Below are 27,480 nucleotides of genomic sequence, written 5' to 3' on the forward strand. Positions count from 1 at the left end.
TCGGTCATGGGGCTTGAACTCTGGGCCTGGGCGCTGTCCCTCAGCTCTTCAGCTCAAGGCGAGCGCTCTACCACTTGAGCTACAGTGCCACTTCCGATTTTCTGGTGGTTTATTGGAGATAGGAGTCTCACGGTCTCTCCTGCCCGGGCTGGCTTTGAACCTCGATCCTCAGATCTCAGCCTCCTGAGTAGCTAAGATTACAGGCGTGAGCCACCAGCGCCCGGCTGTGTAAAATATTCTTATCCACAGGTGCAAATATTTTTATCCTGGGTAGTAGTAGTTCTGCCGAAGTATGATAGTTCAGGTTTGACAGTTAAAAATAATAGTAATAAGTATAGTTCACCTCTGCATATCACCTTTATAATAACAAAAATTCTAAGCCTTAAAGCTTAACACAATTTTTTCAAATGTTATCCAATTTGAGCCCAGCACTGATGGCTCACCCCTATAATCCTAGCTACTCAGGCAGAAAAACCCATGAGGTTCCATCTCCAAAATAACCCACAAAAGGCAGGGCAGGAGGCATGGTGCAAGGGGTAGAGTGCCAAGCCAAGCAAGTGAACAAAACAAACATGAACCCTGACAAAAGAAGGAACTGGAATAAAGACAACCCAGAAGATGGGGGAATAGAGCAGGCTCCTAAAGCTGTCCGTTTTCCTGGTCTGTGCTTGCCTTCCGTGGATGCCTGCAGCTCCCCGGTGCCCTCCAGCCCACACTGCTAGTCTTGTGCTGGCTGCCAGGTCCTCCCAACCAGAAGATGCTGGCAGCCAAGCCGGGACAGCAGCGCCGCATCTCACTCACCCAGAGCCGTGATGCACCACCACGGCGGCCAGGTCGTACAGGCAGCTGTCCGGGCCGCTGTTCTCAGGCTGCGGGACAAGGAGTCGGGAGCATGGTCAGTGACGTTGGTGGTGCTCTGCCAGCGACCTGCCCCTCTGCAGGAGCCCAGGCAGGTCATCACTTACCTCCAGCAAGTAGCATTTCATGTCTAGGCCCCTCAGTGGGAACTCTACATAGGTATCGACTTTGTTTCTTAAATAGGCTGTCCAATGAAATCGTTTCAAATGTAAGCACAGCACCTGGGCAAGGAAGGACAGGATGGTGAAGGGCCTGGTGCACCCCGGTCTCCACTCGGGGTGCTGAATGCTGCTCAGCTTTGCCTCCTTCCATGCACCCACCCCCCAAAGGCCTCAGCAGAGAACAAAGAACAATTGTGTAAAGCTCCGACTACAACAGTCCTCAATCAGGCACACCCCAACCGCACGCGTGCGCGCGCACACACTGAATTGGGACTGCACTTCGCCACTTACCCTGGGGAGTTTCTGAATCCAAAACTTTTTTGTGGACTTCTGTTTCTTTTTGCATTTATGGCACATATATAACTCTGTCTCATCAAGCTCTTCTAAGTCGGTAAAACTGCGAAGACAATCTGAAACCAAATTCATTTTTGCAGCATTAAGACACTTTGTAGAGGCAACTTCTGAAGTCAGCGCCAGCCAGCAGGCCTGGGCCTGGCCGTGTCGGCTCTGACCTTACGAAAGCCACAGGGAAAGCCACGGCCCGAGGGCTGCAGCAGACGTGAGCCAGAAAGCCCCTGGCATGAGCCCTGGCACCCAGAGATGACCGGTTGGCACACGGTGGTGGTTTTACTGGAAATAATGGGATATTTAGTGAAAATGCTAATAAAAATGGATTCCTAGTGAAATCAAGTTTTGGTAGCAACCTTCTCAACAGGCTTTTAACAAAGCCCCAAGTGCATAAAAAGTCAGATTTAGATCAAACCTTTTTACAATCCTAACTACTTAAAAAACAAAATTACTCAGGGCTAATCTTTTTTGGGGAGTGGGGTGAGGGGGAGGGGGGTGTTGGTCCTGGGGCTTGAACTCCAGGCCTAGGTGGCGTAGCTGAGCCTTACTGCTCAAGGCTCGTGCTCTACCACTTGAGCCACAGCTCCACTTCAGCATTTTTTGGTTATTTGGAGCTAAACACTTCACAGGCATTGAGGGCTGGCTTCAAGCCTCAAACCTCAGAGCTCAGCCTCCCAAGTAGCTAGGATTCCAGGCTGTGAGTGCCCAGCAGGACCATGCGTTCTTGAGTATGGCTCTGCTCTGACTCCAAGGCCTAATAAGCACGGGAGCCTCTGCCTCATTTCCCCTCATCTCAACTTAGTTCTCGAGCCTTACCCAATCCCCCCCTTTCCTCCATGCCATGCTCACAGAGCGCATAAGTCCAGCAGGTATGTGCTGTGAACACAACTCTAACTCTGTGCAGGGGCCTCCCATGGGCACGCCGGCAGCCGGCCAGGCAAGCCGAGTCCCTTTAGACCACTCATTAGGGGGCCGGAGAGCTCTGAAGCCAGCATCATGTGAGCTTGCATCATGGACAGACCGTGGTGTTGTCAAGGAAGAAAGAGCAGAGTTTTCCGTACTCAAGATCAGTGTGAGCACCGAAACCAGAACGTGATAAAAGCTGTATGTGAAAACCCAGGGAACATCACACTAGGTGATGGAAGACCGAAAACTTTTCCCTAAAGATCAGAAGCAAGACCAGGAACCCACATTTGCTACTTCCGTTCAACATAGTACTAGTTTCAACCAGAGCAATGAGGAGGGGGGAAAAAAGACATCCAAAACAGAAAGGAAAAACTTAAATTAAGCCTGTTCAGCAACTGCATGGTCTTACAGCTAAAAAAAAAAAACTTATTCAGTGAGTCCCAAAAAAGTTAAAGCTGCGTATAGCTGCTCATGTCTGTAATCCCAGCTACTTAGGAGGCGGGGAGATCTGGAGTGTGGCTCGGGAAATCCAGCCGGGTACCAGTAGCTCCCACGTGTAACCCTACCTACTTGAGACGCTGAGATCATGAGTCTGAGAGTTCCAGGCTAGCCTGGACAGAAAAGTCCACAAGACTCCATAGCAACAGAATCTGCTGGTGTGGTGGGATGTGCCCGCCCGTCCTCCCGCCTACTCCAGGAAGCCTGAGACGGGTGGACCTGGAAACCCCAGCTCGAACAACCTTCTCTAGAAAGTCTTGGGTCTAATATCACGCAGCTGGCGTGGTGAGGGCTTCGTGGGCTGCAGTGACAACACTGGAAAGTCTATCCTCGCGGTTAGAATCACTTCCTACCAGTGTTCTGCTTCAAGATGACAAATGTGAGGCAGACTGCAGGAACAGTACTTCTTTTTAGTGATTCGATGGACATCCTTTATAGATATGCTGGCCTGAGTTTGCAAGTACAATGACTAGTTACGGAACTACCTAGGACCATGCTGACAGCCCTCCCCCACGGCGCCCGCACACAGCACTTCCTGCCTTTATCCTAACCCGCCACCCTATCTTGCCAACAGATTAGTGTGTGTGTGTGTGTGTGTGTGTGTGTGTGTGTGTATACACATTTTTTTTCTTTTGGGCAAGTTGCACTTTCTTAATGTATCATATACTTGGGCAGAGTACCTTTTATTTCAGATGTTACAAACAGTTGTCTCAGTTGTCTTCTCTACGCTATGGTGTGTCAGGATTGTGCAGTGGATTTAGCTGCATAATGAGTTCTGGCCTTGCTCACACACTCGGACCCTCCGCTGACGTCAGAGACACTTGCCCACAGTGTTTTGTGGTACTTTCCACATTTCTATCTTGAGAGCTCTAATTCAGGAAAATATAAAGTGGGGTAATACTGATGTTTCCCCACATTAATATTAATCACTCTTACACCACTTATTGGCTGGTTTCTCATTTCCCCTGGCTTGTACTTTTTCTTTGTGGCAGAATAAACTCACATGCACAAGTTTTCCCTCTCCATCACGCTGCTATTCAGTACTGCAGGCCGCTCGCCCATGCTGCTCTACCCTGCTCCCGTTTCAGGGAGAAGACAGGCCACCACAGACAGAGCCACGGCCGCCTCCTGGGGCTTGGACTTGTCCTTTCATAAAGCTCCATTACTTTTTTTAAGTAGTACTGGGACTGGACCTAGAGGCCTCCCACATTGCTAGAGGGCTACCTGAGTCATACCTTCAGCCCTCTCTTTTTGGCTTTTTGGGATATAGGCCCTTGCTAATGTAGTCTAGCATGGCTTTGAACTTGAAAGCCTCTTGCCTTGACTTCCAAATGCTGGGGTCACAAGTGTGTGCCATTATGCCCAGCAATCTTGCACATTTCTAAGTTTATTATTTGTGTGTATGCCAGTTTGGGGACTTGAACACAGGACCTGGGTGTTGTCACTGAGCTGTTTTGCTCAAATCTGGCTCGCTACCACTTGAGCCATAGCTTCACTTTTGCCTTTTGCTGGATAACTGGAAATGATTGGGCTGGCTTTGAACCATGATCCTCAGATCTCATCCTCCTTAGTAGCTAGGATTACAGGTGAGCCTCACCAGTGCCCAGCTCGGCATGACCTTTGTGATGTGCTGCAGAACACAGTCTGTTTTCCTGTTGAGAATTTGTGCGCCTATATTCATCTAGAATATAGGCCCATAATTTGTTTTCTGCATCATTGGCTGATTTTGGTATCAGTGTAAGGCTGGCCTTGGGATTTGGCAGAGTTCCATTTCAATTTCTGGGAACAGTTTTATGAAAACACATTTTACAAATCAGTGGGAGTCACTAGATGGCTGTATATATGTACATATCATGCACTAATCAGATGCCCCCCTTAGGACTTTTCCAGACCCTCATCATTGTTCTCCTGTCAAATTATTACTTTTTCTTTCTTAAAGTCTCCACGTGAGCATGCACCTTTCTGTGTCTGGCTTATTTCACTTAATATGATATCCTCTGGTTCCATCCATTTTCCTGCAAATGCTAAGGTTTCATTCTTTTTGCTGCTGTTGTTGGTGGTGGTGGTCGTGGAGCTTGAACTCTGGGCCTGGGCGCTGTCCCTCAGCTCTTTAGCTCACGGCTAGCACTCTACCACTTAAGCCACAGCGCCACTTCGAGTTTTCTAGTGGTTTATTGGAAATGAGTCTCATGGACTTTGCTGCCTGGGCTGGCTTTGAATTGTAATCCTCAGATCTCAGCCTCCTCAGTAGCTAGGATTACAGGTATGAGACACCAGCACCTGGCTGTATTTTCTTTATCCACTCATCTGTCCTTGGACGCTACTGCTGATCACACATCTTGGCGATTGTGGACAGTGCTGGTGTAAACACAGGCTTACAGGTCTCTTGTGTGCCAACTTCATTTTCTTCAGTACATACCAGCAGTGGGCAAGGTGGACTGCGTGGTAGTTCTCATGTGACCTTCCGAACTGTTTGATGTAGTGACTGTACTAATCTACATCTCCACCAATCGTATAGAAGGATTAGGGTTCCTTGCAGCATTTGTTCTGCTGGTTTTATTTTTGGTAACAACCATCCTAACCAGGGTGAGGTCTCAGAGTCCCACTGTAGTTTTTTGTTGCTTTGTGTCGGTCCTGGGGCTTGAACTTGAGAGCTGGGCATTGTCCCTGAGCTTTTTTACTCAAGGCTGGTGCTCTACTACTGCTCCACTATTGGCTTTTTTTTTTTTGGGTGGGGGGAGTCCAGTCGTGGGGCCTGAACTCTGGGCCTGGGCGCTGTCCCTCAGCTCTTCAGCTCAAGGCTAGCACTCTACCACCTGAGCCACAGCGCCACTTCCGGCTTTTTTCTTTTTGCTTATGTGGTGCTGAGGAATTGAACCCAGGGCCTCAGGCATGCAAGGCAAGCCCTCTACCACTGAGCCACCTTCCCAGCCCGTCACTTCTGGCTTTTTTATGGTTAATTGGAGATAAGAGTCTGGTAGACATTCCTGCTTGGGCTGGCTCTGAACTGAGATCCTTAGATCTCAGCCTCCTAAGTAGCTAAGTATAGGCAGGACCACTGACACCCATTTCTCATTGTAGTTTTGATCTGTTCTTCTCTAATAGCTAATGATATTGATTACTTTTCATGTATTTACTTAATATTGGTGTTGCTGCTTTTGAGACTTATCTATTCAGACTGCTTGCCTGTTTTTTTTTTTTTTTTTTTTTTTTTTGGGTCCGGTCGTGGAGCCTGAACTCTGGGCCTGGGCGCTGTCCCTCAGCTCTTCAGCTCAAGGCTAGCGCTCTACCACTTGAGCCACAGCACCACTTCCGGCTTTTTTCTTTTTGCTTATGTGGTACTGAGGAATCGAACCCAGGGCCTCAGGCATGCAAGGCAAGCACTCTACCACTGAGCCACCTTCCCAGCCCCTGCTTGCCTGTTTTTTAATCAGATTGCTTAGTTTTGTTACTGTAGGTTTTTTTCAGTTTTATATATTAATCATCTGCCAAATGAATAGCTCCCACTGTGTAGGATCTCTCCTCACTGATGATTTTTTTTTTCCTGCACTGTACAGCAGATCATTTTAAGGGTAGGGATTTGTGCTTTGGTGTGAGGCCTGGACTCAGCTGGGAGGGAGCCAGAATTACAAGTGTATTGGTATGCACCACCACATCCACCCTGAATTTTGTAATTTAGATTTATTATTCTGTCTTTATGGCAATACCATGCTGGGCTTTCCCAAGGCTGTGTAGTAATGTCTTAAAATCAGGTATTGTGGTGTTTCCAGCTTTGCTATTTTGACCCAAGATTGCCTTAGCTATTTAGAATATTTTGTGCTTTCATGTGGATTTTAGGATTATTTTTAGTTCTGTGAAGAATGCCGTTGGTATTTGATGGGCTAAACTTTTTGATTGCTTGAAGAAGCATTAGTTCTTCTGATTCATGAACATGGGAAGTCTTTTCACCTTGTGTGTCTTGAACCTGAAACTTCTCTTTTTGGTGTTCCATAATTTTCATTATAGAGATCTTCCACACCCTTCAGTTTATTCCTAGATGTTGCATTAATTTTTGTAACTACTGTGCACGGACCTGTTTTCATTATTGCTTTCTAAGCAATTTTATTATTGGTGTATAGAAAAGCTATTGGGGGCTGGGAATGTGGCTTAGTGGTCGAGTGCTTACCTAGCAAGCCTGAAATCCTGGGCTTGATTCCTCAGTACCATATAAAACAGACAAAGCCAGAAATGGCACTGTGGCTCAAGTGGTAGAGTGCTAGCCATGAGCTAAAGCTCAGGGACAGTGCCCAGGCTCAGAGTTCAAGCCTCAGGACTGGCAAAAAAAAGAAAGAAAAGAAAAGAAAACAAAAACAAAGAAAAGCTTACTGACTTTGCAGCCTGCTACTTTACTGAATTCACTGATCCGAATCCTGCTTTGGTAAACTCCGGGTTTTCTATGTACAGAGTCATGTCATCTGCATAGAGGGATAATGACCCCCACACCTTCCCTAGAGTTCCTTTTTTTTCCCTCTTGCCTAATTGCTTTGGCTAAATCTCTAATACTAAGTGAATACCAGCAGTTAGAGTAACATCTTGCCTTATTCCTGAACTTAGAAGAAATGCTTTGGGGTTTTTCCCCATTCAGTGTGATAACTGGCTATAGGTTAGGCATTTATAGCCTTTGACTATATAATGAGAGCTGAGCCTTGAGTACCTAATTTGTTTGGAGTTTTTATCATATTTCATCAAATGCTTCTAATGCGATTATGTGATTTCTACTCTACTTCATTTATATAATGTGCTTCACTTAATGGTTCATGTAAGTTGAGCCATTCTTGAAATCCTGGAATGAAACCAACTTGATAGTTAAGTGGTGTATTTTGTATATACCTTCACAATAGATACTTCAGTTTTGGTAATGGAGTCAATGCTGGCATCATAGAATTAGTATAGAAGGTTTCTCAGGAGTGGTCTGTAAAATCTGGCAGCGATGTTATCCAGTGCTCAGTTTCTCTTTTTGGGGAGACTTTATTACTGATTCAGTCTTATTACTTGCTATTGGTCTATTCACTTTTTATATCCTCAAGAGTTTGTTTGGTAGGTAATGTGTCCAGTATATTTCACTTTCATCTAGATTCTCTTGTCTATTATCACAGTTTCCCCGAAATACTCCCTAAGAATCCTTTGAATTTCTGTAGCATCTGCTGCAATATCTCTTTGTCATTTCTAGTGAGGTTCTGTCTCAATAAGTCTAGCTAAAGGTTGATCATTTGAAAAGATAAAACTGACAAACTCATTTCACAGATGCTCTGTATTCTTCTAAAATCTAAAAGGTAAGTCTAAAGCCTTTAGACTATTTGATTTGTTTCTATTCTGATCTTTCCTTCTAATTTGGGGGTGTGGTTCTTTTCTAAAACTGAGCTGTATCATTTGTTTTAAATATATTTTTCTTTTTTGGCAGTGCTGGAGATTGAACTCAGGGCTAAATGCTTGCTAGGTAGGCAACACTTTTAGCTCCTTTTTGCCTTGGTTCCATTTAAGGTAGCGTCTCTCACTTTATGCCCAGACTAGCCTTGGTTGTAATCATTCTTTTTGTGCTTCCCTATGTTGCTGTGGATGAAAGGTGTGTGTTTTTTGCCTCCCAGTACTGGGGGAACAGGCACTACCATGTCCAGCCACTGAGATGGAATCTTGCAAACTTTTTTTTTGTGTGTGTGTCGGTCGTGGGGCTTGAACTCTGGGCCTGGGCACTGTCCCTCAGCTCTTCAGCTCAAGGCTAGCGCTCTACCACTTGAGCCACAGTGCCACTTCCCGTTTTCTAGTGATTTAATGGAGATAAGAGTCTCACAGACTTTCCTGCCCAGGCTGGCTTTGAACCTTGATCCTCAGATCTCAGCCTCCTGAATAGCTAGGATTACAGGGTGAGCCACTAGTGTCCAGCTGGAATCTTGCAAACTTTTATGCCTGGGCTGGCAGAAGACCAATCTCAGCCTCTAAGTACCTAGAACTATAGAAGTGATTCACCTTGCCTGGCTTCAACTGTATTTTTAGCCTGACTTAAGACAGTTCTTAGATTTGACTGGTTCTTTCTCACAATCTGTCTTTGCTGAATTTCTCATTTATATCCCACACTCTCTTCCTAATTTCATGTAAATATCTGTAGTTTCTTGGATCTGATTCAGCATTTCATCTCCTTTGGTATCCTAGGAATCTCTTACTAGGGAATTACCAATTTTGTAAGGTGCTATATTCCCTTGGTTTTTCATGTCTCTTTTATACCTCTGTTGAAATTTGCGCAATTGACCAAACTGGCTATCTCTACCATTTTATGATGGGCATCTTAGCAACTCCCTCCTCAAGCTGTGTCCTGGAGTAGCAATTTATTATGCAAAATGGAGACCATTTCCAGATACACAACAGCGTACCTTCTTGGGCTGTTACTTGTGAGTTTAGGCACATATGAATGCTCTGTCTTTGCAGGATGGACAAGAATGGGGACACTCCAGCAATTCAGGCAGCTATACCGTAGGTAGCAAATTGAGGCCCATCCTTTCTGGTTATTGAAATCGGAGGAATGGCCCCTGTAGGTGACGGAGACTACCTCAGGCTACTGCTCCTAGAATGGATCTCTGTTCCTGGCTCCTGCAGTAGTGGTGAGCACCTGGAGCACCTGACCTCTGATGGGAAACAGGTGCTTCGTGGGGGACAGGATCCGGGGGAACTTGTTGACACGTCCACCAGATGCAGAGGACCCCGTAGGTGTGGACAGAAAAGTATTTCATCTCTGCTGCTACTGTGGGCATGTCTACCCAGGGCAGAACCTGACACGGGGCACTGGCTTGGGCTTTTCTCCCTATTTGCTGGCATTGTGCTTGCCACCAGGGCAGTGAAGCCAGGTGGGATTTCTTTTAGCTGAGCAGCTCACAGGAGGAAGAGCACGTGGAAGGCAGCTGGTGGCAGCAGGCTGTGTGTCTGGACCTGTGTGGCTGTGTGACAGCCAGCCCCTTTCTTCCTCTCGCTTTGTGTGTGGAATGCACGCAGGATGCAGTGGAGGGGTGGCAGCCGAGGCGGTCTGAGGGTCAGCTGAGGGTCACAGCAGAACCAGTAGGCGGAATTTTTCTACAGAGGACTGGACGCTTTCGCGGGAGGGCTGGCACCCCACAAAACCACAGGAACTGCACATTCTCCCAGTCCTCAAGGAGAGGTTTGGACTCCCTGATTCTTCTAGCTAGCACTCTGAGTCCCTCATCACTCGGGGTCCCTCTGAGGTTCGTGATTTGAAGGGGGCCACCGTGGTGCTTGGATCAGCACTCGATGACAAATGTCAGCAGTGCCTCGACTCCAGTCTCGACCTGAAGCAGTCCGTGGAGGTGGCCACCTGGCTGTGCCACCGCTGGAAGCATTCAGAGGGCACGTCCTCAGGCTGCAGTCGGATGTTGCGGCCTGTGTGCCCAGTTCCTAGAGGGCTAGCACAAGGGCACAAGGGCTGTGAGCCAGCAGCTCGGGTCCCTGAACCACAGGATGGGATGGGACCTCCACTAGGTCCCACAAGATGTGCGCAGCTGATGCTTGCTGTGGCACTGGTAATGGCAGACTGAGTTATGGGACTCAAAGGGGACCTTCCCTACCTAAGTCTTGTGGGGCAATTTCAGCACCGGAGCCAGTCTTGTAGAGCTGTGGTACAACGATCGTACCTTCTCCAGGTCTCAAAGAACAAGAGCAAGTAAATCCGACACCAGTAGCCATGGTCCCAAGTCTGTGGGCTACAGAGCCCTTCTCCAGATCCCCCACTGCATGTACAGGTCACATCTGGACTTATAGCACTGGTGCCCACAGTTCTGAAAGTCAAGCACGAGTGGCTCATCTGAAGATGTAGAGGCAGTCATGTGAGGCAAGTGCTGGTGGCACTTGCTGTGGGGCATTCCCCTAGTTCTAAGCAACGAGCTTGGGCAATGCCAGGGGATTTTGTATCAGCAGTTACAGTCCTAAGGCTCTGACCTTATAAGACAACCTTCCCGACCTCCTGTGAGGCAGGCGTGGGCCACTATTCTGGAGCTTCAGGACACAGAGGGGGCCTCCCCCAGACCTGTGGGGGAGGAATGGTAAGCTCGGGCTTTCTACACAAGGCGGCCCCCAGGGGGAGCCAGGTAGTGCTGGAGTGTGCACTGGCAGCTGTGTTTCTAGAACTGTGTCTGGACCCATCTCAGGTTCCCAGGGAGAGGGTGCTAGTGGTGCTGGCTGCTGGCGGAAGGTGGTGTCTAGCAGGGCGGGGTTGGTTGCTGGCGTTCTCCAGCACCAGGCAGAAGCGCTGCAACCCCACTCTGCTCTCCAGGATTGCTAGTTCCCAGTCTCCCCAAATCACTCTCCACAAGATGCAGTTCTTCCTTCCCTGCCAGGCTTTTCTCTCAGCAGCAGACATGCAAGGTGCCATCCTGCGTCCTCTCACCATGAATTTTAAATTAGATCTTTCCCCTTGACTGAAGTAGCTAATGCTCATTAAAGAATTGGCTCAAGGTCTCCCAAAGTAAGTGTGAATTTTAATGGTCTTGTGATTAAAAAGCAGGCCTCAAACTCGATATAACAGATAAGATAAACTGATTTCTCAAACTATTATTCCTGTAAAAGAAGAACTAGTGTAATTTATAAAAATTTTGCTGAGGGGCTGGGAAGGTGGCTCAGTGGTAGAGCGCTTACCTTGCATGCATGAGGCCCTGGGTTCGACTCCTCAGCACCACATAAGCAAAAAGAAAAAAGCCGGAAGTGGCGCTGTGGCTCAAGTGGTAGAGCGCTACCCTTGAGCTGAAGAGCTGAGGGACAGCGCCCAGGCCCAGTTCAGGCCCCACGACCGGACCCCCCAAAAAAAAAATGTGCTGAGTTTTCTTTCTAGAGGTACTAGTAAGATATCTTTCAGACCAAATTTTGTTTCATCTGGTCAGAAAACTTTTCGAAAGCACTAGGGTTTAAACTCAGGGCTCATACTTAACACTTGAGCCATGCCTTCTAGTCCTTTTGCACAGGCCTTAGACCTGTCCTATTTATACCCCTGACCCCATGTGCTCAGCTACTGGTTGAGATGGGGGCTTCAGGCCAGGTCTCTGCCTGGGCTGATCTTGCACCACTGGCACCCAGGCTTGGTGAGAAACTTTCTCTTTTATATACTGCCAATCTTAAAGCCAATAGTAAGAAAACAAAGATAGTTTATGCATCCTCTAATACCATCATGTGGTAAACAGACACAACAGAATTTTAGGGAGCAGTAAAATTGCAACAGAGATACATTGAAGACAAGAGGCGGCACAGAACACAAATAGAACTCAATACTATTCCGTTTTTAAAGAAATTTCTAGAACATTAAAATATCTTTACCTCGTAATGAACACACCGGTCCATTTTCTTGATTCTTAGAACGCTTACTTCGGAACTGGCTTGGAATATCTAATGAAAGATCTTAAAAGGACAGAGGAAAATATCTGTTAAGGGCCTGTGACTACATGCAGAAAGTAATCACTACTCTGTTTTCTCAAGTGTAACGACATAAACAGGCCCGTACATCTTACCTAGGAATGGATCGAACTTCCTGGACTCCGTCCCGCATATGAGGCAGTTGACCTCATTCTGAAGGATGCCTCCGAAGATAGCTGTGACCACCGTCGATGCTCCGTTTCTAGAGGAAACATCTCAGTGAAAAACTTAAATTTCTGCAAAGGCTCCTATAGGAAACTTCCTGTGTATACCATTTATATTTTAAATTACAAGATTAAAACTTCAAAGCTCTCTAGGCATATACTAAATAAATGATTTAACCACTGGCCTTCCCCTGTTGCACTTTCTCTAGAAGTAATTAACCCTGGCCTCTCCTTCGATGCTCACCCTCACCCCCACTTTAGGATGTACTGGATGTTTGCTGCATGACCTCTCATCACATACACTTGACTCTGAACAACATTCTTAATCTGAGGATGTAAACAAAAATTAGTACAGATTTAGTCATTATTGCTGGAGATATAACTTCACAACTCAAGGTCCTGGGCCCGAATATTTCTTTTTAAAAAGCTCCTCCCACTGTAAACCAGTTTCTTGTGGAGATAAAAATATGTGCCACCTTAAGAACTAACTGTCCTAATGTGACAGAACCTCTCTAAGCCTCAGTTCCAGCCAGTGTAAACAGAAAGAGTACTGACCTGAGAGCCTGGCATGAAAGTGGGATGAGTTCTAGGAGCAGTGTGCAAGAAGAAAGCACTGGCAGTATTAGCATCAGGTCAGACCACATCTGCCTCTTGCTTTGTATTCCCCGAGTCTGTACAGTAGGTCACATACCTCACTGTTTCCAAGGACGGCATGCCTGCCACCGTGTGCGCACACCACAGACTCTGGACCAAGCAAGAGCAGCGGGCGCTGAAAGGTACTTTCTGCATGCAGTCTCCACTCTAAGCACTGCTCCTTTACTGGGTCAGTCATCCTCACAACAGCTCTAGAGGGCAGATACTGCTATCCTCATTTTTCAGAATCCAGAAACCAAGACACAGAGCATAAGTAACTTGGCTCAGGATCCCACAGATGGTCTTGCCTGAGCATCTTCTCATAATGTAATGCGCTCTTACCTGAACCAAGATAATGGTAATGAATCTGAGGTGGCCTCAGTCACTTGCTGGGGTTAACGGTACTATAATCTCAAGCCCCACGACCAGGAAAAAAAAAAAAACCCTATACAATCAACTTGTACAGTAGTCTTTGGACTAATAGAAAATGCTCTTTTCTATTATTTGCAATAAGTTATTCTTGAACTGAACTGTACTTTCTAACCCATTCCAATTTAAACCTACCTAAGCAATTCTTCAACTAGAAAAGTTTCATTTCTTTTCTATGGAAGGTCTTCCTTCCTTTACTGACCAAAGAAATAGACTAAGTTTATTGTTTTAAAACTCATTTGAAAGACATACTGACTAGAATATTATCAGACAGACTAGAAAATTATCAAACAGAGGGGAACCATAACACACAGCGGACATTTTGGGTTTTAGGTTTAAAACTGAGCCATAAGAACACACAGGGGGAAAAATCATCTGCAAACAAAGGACTTCAACCAACCCTTTCATGTAAACAGGACAATACAAAGCAGTGTAACCATCTAAGTGCACTGTAACACAAAACAAGATTCATAAATAGTTCAAAACTGCTTGCTGTTCCTTCCCTGTGCACATACAAACAGTGTAAATATTGATTACTAATTCTTATACTACTAGGATCCTTTACATTAGTACTAGTGATTGTTTTGTTTATGAGACAGGGTCTCACTATGTAGTCTAGATTGGTCCTGCCTCAGTTTCCCACATGAAGTGAACCACCGCACCCAGCTAGTGCTAGACATTAGCTACATATTAAAAGCAATACTTGGGGCTGGGAAGGTGGCTCAGTGGTAGAGCACTTGCCTTGCATGCTCGAGGCCCTGGGTTCGATTCCTCAGCACCACATGAGCAAAAAGAAGAAAGCTGGAAGTGGCACTGTGGCTCAAGTGGTAGAGCGCTAGCCTTGAGCTGAAGAGCTGAGGGACAGCGCCCAGGCCCAGAGTTCAGGCCCCAAAAATTAAAAGCAATACTTGTGGTATTTATTTTTGTCATCTCCCCGACCTTTGGTAGGTCTGGGTGTGCTAACATGAGTAAGCACAGACTGCATAGGACCTCTTCTAGTTTTACTTAGCAAACACGCTCAGGTTTTTAAATGCTTACTCCAATGCACTGAAGCAAATAAAAGGAAACCTCAGTTTTTAATATTTGAGGATAATTTCTTCTTTCTATTCCTAACTCAAAAATGGAACTTGAAGTTCTTTACATTAATGAGCATTTACAGGTGCTTAAAGAATATCATGTAAACATTATATACGATGTTGATTCCATAGGGTGCCCAAGAAATTAGAGAAAATAATTAAGAAAACTCCTGGCTCACTCCGACTGTAAGAATAAGCATATGCCATGACAAAATACAGAACTTTAAAATTATGTATTTTATATGGTGCTAGCCGGAAGAATTTTACCAAGTCAAGGCCTTCCCTTTTTATACTAGAGTCTACTGGAGGGACAGACATACATGTATGTAAATTACTCTTTCCTTTGGGGAGTATCTTTTCTTATAAATCCCCTTCCTATATAGATCAATAAATCATTCCTTCCCCAGAAAAATGAAGATTCTGCTCTAAAAGTATGTTTTGTGGGCTGGGAAGGTGGCTCAGTGGTAGAGTGCTTGCCTTGCATGCTTGAGGCCCTGGGTTCGATTCCTCAGCACCACATAAGCAAAAAGAAAAAAAGCTGGAAGTGGCGCTGTGGCTCAAGTGGTAGAGCGCTAGCCTTGAGCTGAAGAGCTGAGGGACAGCGCCCAGGCCCAGAGTTCAGGCCCCACAACCGGAACCAAAAAAAATAAAAATAAATAAAAGTATGTTTTGTACTATTTATTACACAGAAAAGTAACCCAAAAGGATTGTTTGGTTGTTACTGAGAAAAAAAATGCTGAGAACTTAAATTCAATAAATTTTCAGTTTCATTATAGTCTTTTGGAAAACTCATTCAAAATAAGCAGCCAGGTGCCAGTGGCTCACACCTGTAATCCTAGCTACTCAGGAGGCTGAGATCTGAGGATCAAGGTTCAAAGCCACATGGGACAGGAAAGTCCATGAAACTCTTTATCTCCAATAAAACCACCAGAAAACCACAAGTGGTGCTGTGGCTCAAGTGGTAGAGCGCTAGCCTTGTGCTGAAGAGCTGAGGCACAGTGACCAGGCTGAGTTCAAGCCCCACAATTCACCAAAAAAAAAAAAAAAAAACCTCTCATTTTTAGTGAACGTATAGACTTATTTTGTATATAGAAATTAACTACACATTCAATGTACTTTGAGGAAAATGCTAAGACATGCCTACTGTTTTTTCAAGTTTTAAGATGACCACATTAAGACGCAACTACGCTGTACTTGTGATCTGGATGCTAGACCACTTGAACTTTTTCAAGTGCACAGAAGTTCCAGCAAATGTCCAGGTAACCCCCACAAACCTCTTCACTGCTAGAATTAACCTAACACACAGAAACATTCACAGGATACCCAAAGCACTCTACAAAAAAAGACAAAAGGAAACCTTACATGCAGCACTTGTTACTTGCAGACAGAGTAGAATTCTCCTGTAGAATTGCTGAGCGGGAAACACCATTGAAGCCACCCTGGAGTTCCAGATGGAGGTGGTCCAAAAGGTAGCGCATGAACTCATGGGCGTCTTGCTGCTGATAGCCCCTAGAAGCAAATAGAAGCATGTGATGACCCAGAGGCTCTGCTTCTCCAGCCAAACATTCCAGAAAAGGCGGCCTATGCCCATGAGGACATCTCACCCCACTAATAACACACATTATATGGTATTTCAATAAAGAATTCTTGAAAAAATAATTTTGAATTTTAGAGCTAATTGGATTTGTAATAACGTCCTCCAATGGCTTCTCCACTTCAGGGATGAAGGAGTGTGGATAGAAGGGGGTTTGATGGGAATACATTGTATACATGTGTGGAAATGTCACAATGAACACCCCCCCCGCCCCATGCTAATAAAAATAAGTGGTCAAAACGCCTGTGATTTCTCCCGTCTCCACAGCTAGAGAGTAGCAGATGAGACTAGAAGTCACATTCCTTGAATGGACCTTCAGTTTCCAAACACTTCTCTCTAGACACTCAAATGTTAAAATGTCACAACTTGCCCTCGCTCAAAAACAGGTGTATACATACCTGCACTATAATTTTTAACTCCTTAGATTAAAAATACACATTTTTGAATAGCAGAAAGGAAGTTTTTTGTTTTTTTTTTGGTTGGTTGTGGGGTCTGAACTCTGGGCCGGGGCGCTGTCCCTCAGCTCTTCAGCTCAAGGCTAGCGCTCTACCACTTGAGCCACAGCACCACTTCTGGCTCTTTCTGCTTATGTGGTGCTGAGGAATTGAACGTAGGGCCTCTTGCATGCAAGGCAAGCGCTCTACCACTGAGCCACCTTCCCAGCCTAGGAAGAATTATTTATTTTTTTTTTGGGGGGGGGAGGGGGTCCGGTTGTGGGGCCTGAACTCTGGGCCTGGGCTCTGTCCCTTAGCTCTTCAGCTCAAGGCTAGCGCTCTACCACTTGAGCCACAGCGCCACTTCTGGCTCTTTCTGCTTATGTGGTGCTGAGGAAATGAACGTAGGGCCTCATGCATACAAGGCAAGCACTCTACCACTGAGCCACCTTCCCAACCCCCCTAGGAAGAATTTTTTTAAGGTAAAAGATAACTAATGTTTCTGTACTTACACCTTAGTCACTGTTCCAAGAAGCCCCTTTTAAACATGTTACAAATGTATTGTTCAACATGTTCTTATATTACTTCTTACACCATATTAAGAAACTTCATGGAATTGTTAAGCTAATACAGACCAGTGGCTAATAAAATACATCAAGTAAAAATTAAGGAATTCTCTTAAAAGGCTCTAACAGGACGGACTCCTGCCAACATCTTGCCAGCATGGATGGAAAGATCTCTGAGTCAATCACCCTCTGTAAACACACTCTGCCAATCATAGATTCCCTTGCTTCATACTGGAAACATCCTAAGTTAGTTCACTTACGTATTTAAGGGGGAACTTTATACATTAAACATATTCTATGAAATATTCACTTGTTTTTATAATTCCATGGTTAAGATCAGTATTATTTGAAATTCTATCACATACAAAAAATTTCATTCTCGGGCTGGGAAGGTGGCTCAGTGGTAGAGTGCTTGCCTTGCATGCATAAGGCCCTGGGTTCGATTCCTCAGCACCACATAAGCAAAAAGAAAAAAAGCTGAAGTGGCGCTGTGGCTCAAGTGGTAGAGCTCTAGCCTTGAGCTGAAAAGCTGAGGGACAGCGCCCAGGCCCAGAGTTTAGGCCCCACGACAAAAAAATTTTTTTCATTCTCAAATATGTACTACTATATGTTATCACATTTCTTAAAATATACTATATGAAAGTCAGTACATTGTGGTTTACATTTTCATCAAGTGAACCCTTACCCATCCCTTAAAAAAAAAATCTGCCTAATATGTATGTTAGCTTTTATCAAAATACTACATTTTTTCCTAGTATTCTATAAAACATTATAGGCATATTTTCTTTAACTTACATAGAACCAGCTATTTGATAAAGAGTAAATATGTAAACTGGAGATGGTTCACGCCTATAATCCTAGCTACTCAGGATCTGAGAATCATGGTTCAAAGACAGTCTGGAAAGGAAAGTCCATGAGACACTTAATTCCAATAAACCTCTAGAAAACCAAAAGTGGCACTGTGGCTCAAGTGGTAGAGTGCTCGCCTTGAGCTAAAGAGTTCAGGGACTAGGCCCAGGCCCAGCCCCATGATGGAAAACAAAAACAAAAACCACAGCAAGAAAAGAAGGAAAAGAAAGTATTACATGCAAGGAACAAGTCCTTACAAAGACTATAAAGTGTTTAGTGTCTTAAGGATAGCTAGTAAATAAGAATAAGGTTTCAGTATTTATTCTTCTAAAAATGTTTAAACATTATAACAAGAACTGATTATAGCTGGGTGCTGATGGGTCACCCCTGTAATCCTAGCTACTCAGGAAGCTGAGATCTGAGGATCATGGTTCAAAGCCAACCTAGGCAAAAAAAGTCTGTGAGATTCTTATCTCCAATTAATCCCCAGAAAACCGAAGTGGAGCTGTGGTTCAAAGTGGTAGAGAGCTAGCCTTGAGTGATAGATCTCAGGGACAGTGCCCAGTCACTGAGTTCAAGCCCCATGACCAACAAAAAAACAACTGATAATTAAAAGTTCTGTTGAGGGAGGTCAAGGTAAATAAATCAAGTTACTCATGAAATTATAAATTGCATATAGGTGATACGTTAAGAAGTTTTTCTGGAATCTTAGCATCAGGTGGATCCTAAAGATAGAGATGGGGAGACAGGTATGTGGGTGAAGTATGGTGAGGTGCTTGCCCTGCAAAGCACACGGCCCTGAGTGCAATCCCAAACAACAAGCTCTTCTCCCCCCTAAAGAGAGAGAGGGATGGCAAGACACATATTAGCAGGCAGACACATAAAACATGCAAAGATGCCATGTGACAGGGTAATACCATACTCAAGAAAGTGAGGGAGAATGAAGGCTAATAAGAGTTTTGAAGGGCTAGGAAGGTGTCTCAGTGGTAGAGTGCTTTTCTTGCATGCACGAAGCCCTAGGTTCAATTCCTCAGCACCACAAAAACAGAAAAAGCCGGAAGTGGTGCTGTGCTCAAATGGTAGAGTGCTAGCATTGAGTTGAACTCCTGAGGGACAGCGTCCAGGCCCAGAGTTCAGGCCCCACAACCCACCAAAAAAAAAAAAAAAGAGTTTTGAAGCTACAAAAAGCCCATATACTCTGACCCAGACCTTTCTTTTAGATCCCTACATTTTTTTCCTTTTTTGGTCCAGTCGTGGGGCCTGAACTCTGGGCCTGGGCGCTTGTCCCTCCGCTCTTCAGCTCAAGGTGGGCACTCTACCACTTGAGCTACAGCACCACTTCCAGCTTTTTTTTTTCCTGCTTATGTGGTGCTGAGGAATCGAACCCAAGGCCTTATGCATGCAAGGCAAGTGCTCTACCACTGAGCCACCTTCCCAGCCCAGATCCCTACATTTATATTAAGACCGTTCACAGCAGACTGCCTGAAATAAAGATTAGAAACAAGCCATATAACCATTGGTAAGGGGCTCTTATATATACACAAACTATCACTGAAAAAAGAATAAGTACTGAAAACTAGTAACTACAATTGCATCTAGAAAATAGAAATAATGGTAAAATAAAAAATGCATTTTATGTGTATTTTTAAAGAATCTTATGAAGTTCAAACAATATGTATTTTGCCTATTTAAAAAATAAACTTGGGCTGGGAATGTGACTTAGTGGTAGAGTGCTTGCCTAGCATGTATGAGGCCCTGGATTTGATTCCTCAGCACCACATAAACAGAAAAAGCTAGAAGCAGTGCGTGGCTCAAGTGGTAGAGTACTAGCCTTAAGCAAAAGCAGCTCAGGGACAGTGTGCAGGCTCTAAGTTCAAGCCCTAGGACTGGCTAATAATAGTAGTAGTAGTCATAATAATAATATAAAAACTAAACTTTACCCAAAAAGAAAGATGCACATAAGCTCAGGGACTGTGTCCAGGCCCTGAGTTCAAGCCCCAGTACCGACAAAAATAAATAAATAAACTTTAAGACAGGCAAGGTGGCCTAAGACTAGCTATGTTAGAGGCAGAGATTGGGGGATCACAATTTGCAGACAGCCCAGGCCAAAAAAAAAAAAAAAATTCACAAGACCCCATGTCAACCAATAGCAAGGCGTAGTGGCACGTGACTTTGTCATCCCAGTGGCCTACCTCAAAAATAACCAACACAAAGAGCTGGGAGAGTGTAAATCAAGTGGTAGAGCACTCATCCAGCAAGTAAGTGTAAGGTTTGAGCTCTGAGTTCAAAACAATTAATTAGCCAATTAAGAAGACAAAAGAAAAAGGTGCAGGATGAGCCATAAGTTAAGTGCACCGTGTCTGTTGGAAAATTTTGTTAGTAACTGGCTTAGATTAGAGGGGGGGGGGGAGTAGCTTTCACTTCTGTACACAAAGCTATTTACTATACTATAATTAAGGGTATCCTTGTCACACAAGCACGGAAGTACAGCATGTACACAGAAGCAGGAACACCTTCCATCTCCTCAGAGTCCTCGTTTTCAAGCCAGGGGATCAAGTTCCCCAGACTCTTTTGGACATTAATCAAGGAAAATGGGCTCTTCAAATGTAAAGAAAAACAATTGACTTGGACTGATAAATAGAAATACAACTCCAGACTCATTGTGCCTCTACATGGCCATGTTCTAAGAATCTTACCTGCATACCTAATCGTTAAGCCCCACCTCCCAGCCTCACACCTGGGTGCTGAGCAGTGACTGCACTAAAACCGTACCTGTGATTTAATCTCAAGATCTGGATCTTTAACAAAGAAAAAAAAAACACCTTTGATTACATGAAAATGGGGAAGAATCTCAATTACTGCACAATTAGAAGAAAGTCCAGATAAGAATATAAAAGCACCTTCTCAGCAGTGACTATGGAAATTTAAGAGCTGGTGTATATCTGAACGCTCCCCAGAGGTGCCATGTAAATTCCTCAACCTGGTTTTCTTTTCTAAATGTTTTTTTTTCCCCCCTTTCATTGGTAAGAACAGTAAAAGATGTAACTTAAGCATCTAAAAACTACACTGCTCACAGCTGGGCTACAGAAACTAGAAAGGGCAGGATGCGGAAGATTTAGAGTTAAGGTAGAAGGCATAATAATGTTTCCAAACATTCAGGAGTGCAGGACCTTGGCCACCCTTGGGCCAAGGAGAACAGAGTGATGGTAGCAGGCCTCAGCTCGAGGCCTGGGAATCAATTACTGCCAACATGGCTATTACGAACTAACTACAAACATGTGGTTTAGGCATGGAACGGGTGAACAAATTGTTCTCTCACCTTTGACTCCTCTAATGGGGACAACATTTCTTGCATGGCTGGTATTTTGTTGGTGCTGGTTTTTTACTTAGCACCAGATTTAAAATACTCAGTGCCTGCCACACAGTAGACATTCAGTACACAAAAACTATCCTACTAGAGAACCCTAATCCCTGCCAAGAGTGATTATATGTTAGAAATCTTGTATAAAGCCAGGTACCAGTAGCTCATACCTGTAATCCTAGCTACTCAGGGGGCTGAGAACTGAGGACTAAAGTTCAAAGCCAGGCAAGGCAGGAAAGGCAAGTAAGACTCTTATCTCCACTTTACCACTCAAAAACTGAAGTGGCACTGTGGCTCAAATTGATAGGGCAAAAAAACCTCAAGGACAGGGCCTAGGGTGTGAGTTTAAGCTGCATAACTGACAAATATTTGTGTGTGTGTGTGTGTGTGTGTGTATTGTGTGTGTGTGTGTGTGTGTGTATTGACATCCAAGCCTGATTTTAATATCTGAACTATCATTCCACTTTTCCTTAGAGTCAAGAAATTCTAAAATTCTTTTAAGTCTATCCCAAAAGGACATACAAGGTATGACACAAACGGTTTCTTCAGAGCAAAGACTAGGACATTGGCACAGTGGTTCTCACCTGTTATCTTTGCTACTAGGGAAACTGAGATCAGGTAGGCACAAGCATAAATGTTACTCAGAAAAAAACAACTAAAGCAAAAAAGGACAAGAAGCATAGCTCCAGTAGTGCAGTGCCTGCCTTGCAAGTGCAAAGCCTTGATTTCAAACCCTAGGAGTAGCTAGCTCCCAACCTCAAAACAAACCAAGGTTTAAATAATCCTCTGAAGACCAGAATGAAGTCAGCCACTGTCAGATTCTCAAGGCTATATTTTTCAGCAAAGCAACAAATTTGGTCCTTTGAAGCTGTTTGTTGTTGTTGTTTGGTCGGTCGTGGGGTTTGAACTCTGGGCCTGGGCACTGTCCCTAAGCTCTTCAGCTCAAGGCTAGTGCCCTACCACTTGAGCCACAGCACCACTTCCTAAAGCTGTTACTCTTTAAACATTTCCCTATACTAGCAACAATCTTTTCAGGAATAATTGCCAGGTTTTACTACAGTGTGCTGTGTTTAACCAAAGGAGAATATATAAGCAGTTAAGAATTGTTACTCAATTCACAGGACTCAAATCTGCCACCATGCACTGTCTGCTCTGAGCTGAATCCACGCTTGGTAAGGTAGAACTCCTGACAGCACTTGCAGAGAGCGAACACAGGTAACGGTCACTTGCCCGCCACACGAGGACAGGGCACAGCTACCTTCTAAGTATAACTCAGCTCCTCAGAACAGTGAGCATAACACCCTGGGTTGCTACTGATTTCATCCGGATTCTTTAGTCTAGGAATGTATGACAGCAATTATTCTTTGAAAGACTTTCAAGCAAAAATATCAAGGAAAAATATCCAATATGTTTTCCTGGCATACATAAGCTACGTAGAAGGACTTTACTTAAATAAACATATTTGTTTAATCAGCATACCTGGAACACCACCACTTTATCAAGAATTGTAGAAGTGGTATAGAGACTCCATATTGTCAATATTTTCAAAGAACCTTCTGTAACACTCACCTGAAATTGGGCATGATCTTCCAAACAACGTAGAACAAGGACTCTGGACTAAACGCAGTCTGGTTACCTTGCCACAAAGCACAGAGTGTCTTTCTAAACTCTTCTACCAAAGACCTAGGAAAGAATAAAGAATTATAGCCTTAACATAATCTTACATTGTCTAAAATATGTAATAAAAAATTAAAACATAAGCCTTTTCTGAACTAAGTTTGACCACTAAGATCATCTCAAAAGCCCATATAGCTGGGCACTGGTGGGTCACACCTCAATCAGCCCAGGCAGACAAATTCTTCAGACTCTTACCTCCAATGAACCAGAAAAAAAAAGCCAGAAGTGCAGATATTACTCAGGTGGTAGAGTAAATCTGAGCAAGAGCTTGAGGCCCTGAGTTCAAGTCCCAGAACCTATACCCTCTGCCCCTCCCCAAATCCCTCCCCACCTCCCCAGAAAAGCTCATATAAACAGCAGTAATTTATTGGCAAAACTAAGGTTTTTAAACTGGCAAAACTCGTTTTTTTATATGGTTAACTGCAAGTATGCAAAGTACTTTCATATTTGTATACTCAATTTAAAATAAGCATACGGAAACAACAAAGCACTGGCTAATTTTTAAGCCAAATGCTTAAGCCTGTTGATCCTCCTTCCTAGTTTCTGGAATGAGGCTCTAACATGGAGCTCCATCTGGGACTATGTCGGGGAGAGCCTCACCTCACACTACTGCAACATAAAGCTAGAAGGAGCCTGAACTTTTTGAGACTAGGCTGGAATCATAACCTCTTACTTTTACGTGAGGAAAAAAAAAAAATAGGTGTTTAAGCCACTACAAATTGTGACTTTCTACTCATGTAGTTAAACTGATATGCTTCAAGTTCAATTTCCGTATCTGTCCATCGAAGTCCCACGCTCTGGGACACTCACTCGACAGGTATCTCAGAGCATTGCTATATTCTCTCTCAAGCCTTGTAATCCAGTAGGTGCCTGCAATACAAGTCACATGGCCTCCTGGCCCCTGACCTCTCTTCCTACATTTGGAGAGGTCCCACCCTTAAGAGCCCCCGGTGGGAGGCAGAACTGTTTTGCCAGGCCCCCTCGCAGTCAGAGCACAGACATGGAGCCTGGTTCTGTCCACTTGAAACAATGGTGACACAGGAGCAAGGCAAAGAGCATCCACAGACAGACAGCGACGGCAGCAAAAGCAGCACTGCAGGACCGTGCTGTGCCCTGGGGAAGCAGCATCCTTTCGTCCTCACAGGACAGTTCGACTGGTGAATGCAGTTGGGGCACAGGCTCCAGACCCGATTTCCATCCACTAGCCCTTCTATGAATTCCTTTTCTGCCTGCATCCGTCTGAGGGAAATTCTGCTGCACTGGTAACTAATCCCTAAGTGACTGATGAGTCAAGCACCAATAACCCTGCCGCCCCTCCTTCCTAACTGCTCTCCACCCCTCAGCCAACACCTCCTCTCCAGCTCATCCCATAGGATGCTGCTGTAGAAGGAAAGGCCCTCCACTGAACCCAGGTCAGGTCATCCCAACCCCACCTCTGCCTGGCTTGAAAGGATCCCCATAGGGAGGCTCCATCCAGGATGATCACCATTCTAACATGTTCTATGCTCCTCTTCCTCAGCCACCAACACAGGGCAGTGTCTGCTTATATAAAGTGGTCTTCAGGCTGGGGCACTGGTGGCCCATGCCTGTAATCCTAGCTACACTGAAGGCTGGGATCAAAACGATCATGGTTTGAGACCAGCCTGGGAAAAGAAGTCTGAAAGACCTATTCTGAAGCAGTAACTGGATGGCATATGCCTTCCATCCTAGAAGGGAGGCAGAAGACTATGATGGTTCTAGGACAGCCCAAACAGAAAGGTTTGAGTCCATGAGACTCCACCTCAAAGAAAAGAAGCTGTGTGTGATAGCATGTACCTGCCATCCCAGCTACGATGGGAAGCGTTAAACACGAGGATCTTGGTCCAGACACTTCGAGGTGGAAACTTACACAAGGCCACAAAAATAACCCATAAAAGGGCTGGGGCATGGCTCAGTAGTAGAGAACCTACCTAGAGAACATGAGTCCCTTGTCAAACCCCAGTGCTGCCACACACACAAACACATACAACACAGAATGAGTGGGAGTTGGCTGTACAGAGAGGGATGAACAAAGAGGAAAACCATTAAATACATACAGATAATAAAGCACCGCTTTATGCCTGTAAAGACATGAAAAAGGTATCGATATAATCATGATTATATAGCATATTTTCTGAACCCCAATTAGGGAACGCTGCAATGAATCTGAATAAAAGTTGGTCCTTATTCACTTGCCTATACTTCCTTCTTCCAAATCAACTAAAAATGGACTGTTCACTTGTAATTAATTTGTTGGCTAAAACTAATTAGCCAAGATAGGTTTGCCTAACACTATCAAACAAACCAATTCAGATGAACTAAGACTCATTTAAACATACACTTAAAATTCTACTATGTACATGTCAATTCTAGAACGTTCGAATCTTCAGACTCAAGTAGAACGTTAAACTTATTCTTTCTGTTATAGCAAATAGAAAGAATTCCAACAATTAAGATTATAATTGCCACCTAACTTGTACACATTTAGAAGAGCTTTTTAAAAATGTGCCTATTAATTCAAGCAAGAAAATCCCAAGCCCGTTAAGCAGAAAGGACACGTTCTGGTAACTCACACATTGTTGTCCCCTTGGCTCCTGGTGTGGTATGTCCGCCTTCCCGCTGTCTTTCCATTTCTTAACTCTACAGCAGGCAGTTCTTTGAAGTAACAGCAAAACTGCTCAATGTTGCTATTTTAAAAGAAGGAAATACATTCTTTTAAAGAAGAGAATTTAAAAGGATGGTGTAGAAATCCTATGAAATCTCCATATGCATTTTAAAGTGTGATCTTTTGTCTTATAACCTCTTTCACTGAGTTTCTTTATTTTGGCTCATTCACTCTAAGATACAGTTTGTAGGAATGAACAAAGAACTACCCTTCAAAATGCTTCAGCATTCCTTTACCAGAGGCTGCCACCAGCTTCTCTTTTCAGGGTGCCTGTTTCTAGGTACTCGATATAATCATTTCCTCAAACAAAAACCACCTGCAAACCCAAACATATTACTTCCATATACTATCCAGAATCATGAGGAAGACTAAGGAGTAACTAGAATCCTTACCACTTTGAGCAAGCATAGGTAATCAAAGACATGAAGTTCAGCTCTGTTGCTTATTTGCAATGTGATGTGGTCAGGTTAATTAACTCTAGCTTTTAATGCCTTTTAAAAGTACAAAACTGCCAAGATCACTTCTTCTGCAGAAATCAGTCCTATTGACTATTTCATTACTACTTGTTTTACACCTTTCAGGTTCTTCTAAAAGCATGTGACCTTATGCTGAAGACTTAACTAATGACCAAAATAAGCTCTCTGAACTCTCTGAACTAGGTTCCCTGAAATCTAGAGGCCCACAGCCAGAGAGCTTTTCCTTTTTTGTCAGTACTGGGGTTTGAAGTCAGGTGCTCACACTTGCTAGGCACTCTACCAGTTTGAGCCATATCTCCACTTCTGGTTTGCTGGTAGTTAATTGGAGATAACAATCTCATGGACTTTCCTACCCAGGCTGGTTTCAAACTGAAATCCTCAGATCTCAGTGTCTCTCTTTTAAAGAAAAAGTCTGATTCCTTCTCTAGTCTATTCAAGAAGCCATAGGAAATAAAAATAACAGTTGTTATCATTCAATATTGCTCTAAGCACTTTAGACAATTATATTATTTAATCTTCTCAACTACCCAAGAGGTAGTAACCAATTTTACTCATGAGGAAAGGAAGGCACACGGCATTAAGGTAAATTTCTCCGATAAATAAAACTAGCATTTGTGGCAGAGACAAGATCTGAATCCAAAGCCTTTGCTCTTAACCTGTAATGTCAGTACATAAGCTCTGTTGTATGTTACCTGAGTGACTGAAGAATGGCATTCATGAAACACGTGTTGCCCAAATTCCGAAGGCCAGTCGCACAAATGGCAGTGGTACTTCCCTGTAAAATAGAATGAGGCACCAGCAATGCAAGGGAAGGCTGTTTCAAACATCAAAGTGAAAGCAAAGGCCTCTTGAAACTCTAGCACCAAGCCAATCTGTCCAGTGAATATTTCAAACACGCTCTCTAGCCTCTGTATGAGCACATGGCTGTTTTTACAAGGCATTTTTGAGCTAAATGGGAGTATCATATTGGAAGATTTATGAGGAAACAGCCTTGGCAAATACCACAAAACCATGAATTATGTAATACAAAGGGGGAAAAACAGAAAAATAAATGTCTGTTTTCTTAGTAGTGGGATATAAACTGTAAATAAAAAAAAAAGTACCTGTACTTCTAAAGACTGAGGTCTCAGTTAGTCTGCTTAGTTCTATGAATGGACCATGATACCACGATGTCTGAACACTACACAAGGAACAAGCTACCAATACAATCCAAAGCAGCTCTGCCCATTGCTCAGGTGGCCACAAGAGCTCTTTAGGTGTTTGTTCCACACAATTTATTTGTGTGTACCAGTCCTGGGGTTTGAGCTCAGGACCTGGGTGCCATCC

General features: G+C 44.1%; 1 protein-coding gene across 1 annotated transcript in view; it reads right to left on the bottom strand.

Annotated features, from left to right (window-relative positions):
* Positions 1-631: 631 nt before the first annotated feature.
* Positions 632-27,480, bottom strand: part of Usp3 (ubiquitin specific peptidase 3) — a 74,642-nt gene continuing 47,793 nt past the window's right edge. The window contains exons 7-15 of the mRNA XM_013009929.1: positions 26,847-26,929; positions 25,587-25,700; positions 22,888-23,001; positions 15,877-16,023; positions 12,308-12,414; positions 12,117-12,197; positions 1,311-1,429; positions 966-1,079; positions 632-869 (exon numbers count right to left, since the gene is read on the bottom strand). Coding sequence (XP_012865383.1) covers positions 798-869; positions 966-1,079; positions 1,311-1,429; positions 12,117-12,197; positions 12,308-12,414; positions 15,877-16,023; positions 22,888-23,001; positions 25,587-25,700; positions 26,847-26,929 — 951 coding nt within the window. The 3' untranslated portion in view covers positions 632-797. The remainder of the gene's footprint in view (positions 870-965; positions 1,080-1,310; positions 1,430-12,116; positions 12,198-12,307; positions 12,415-15,876; positions 16,024-22,887; positions 23,002-25,586; positions 25,701-26,846; positions 26,930-27,480) is intronic.

Source organism: Dipodomys ordii, unplaced genomic scaffold, assembly GCF_000151885.1.
Source record: "Dipodomys ordii isolate 6190 unplaced genomic scaffold, Dord_2.0 Scaffold11, whole genome shotgun sequence".
Classification (NCBI taxonomy): Eukaryota; Metazoa; Chordata; class Mammalia; order Rodentia; family Heteromyidae; genus Dipodomys; species Dipodomys ordii.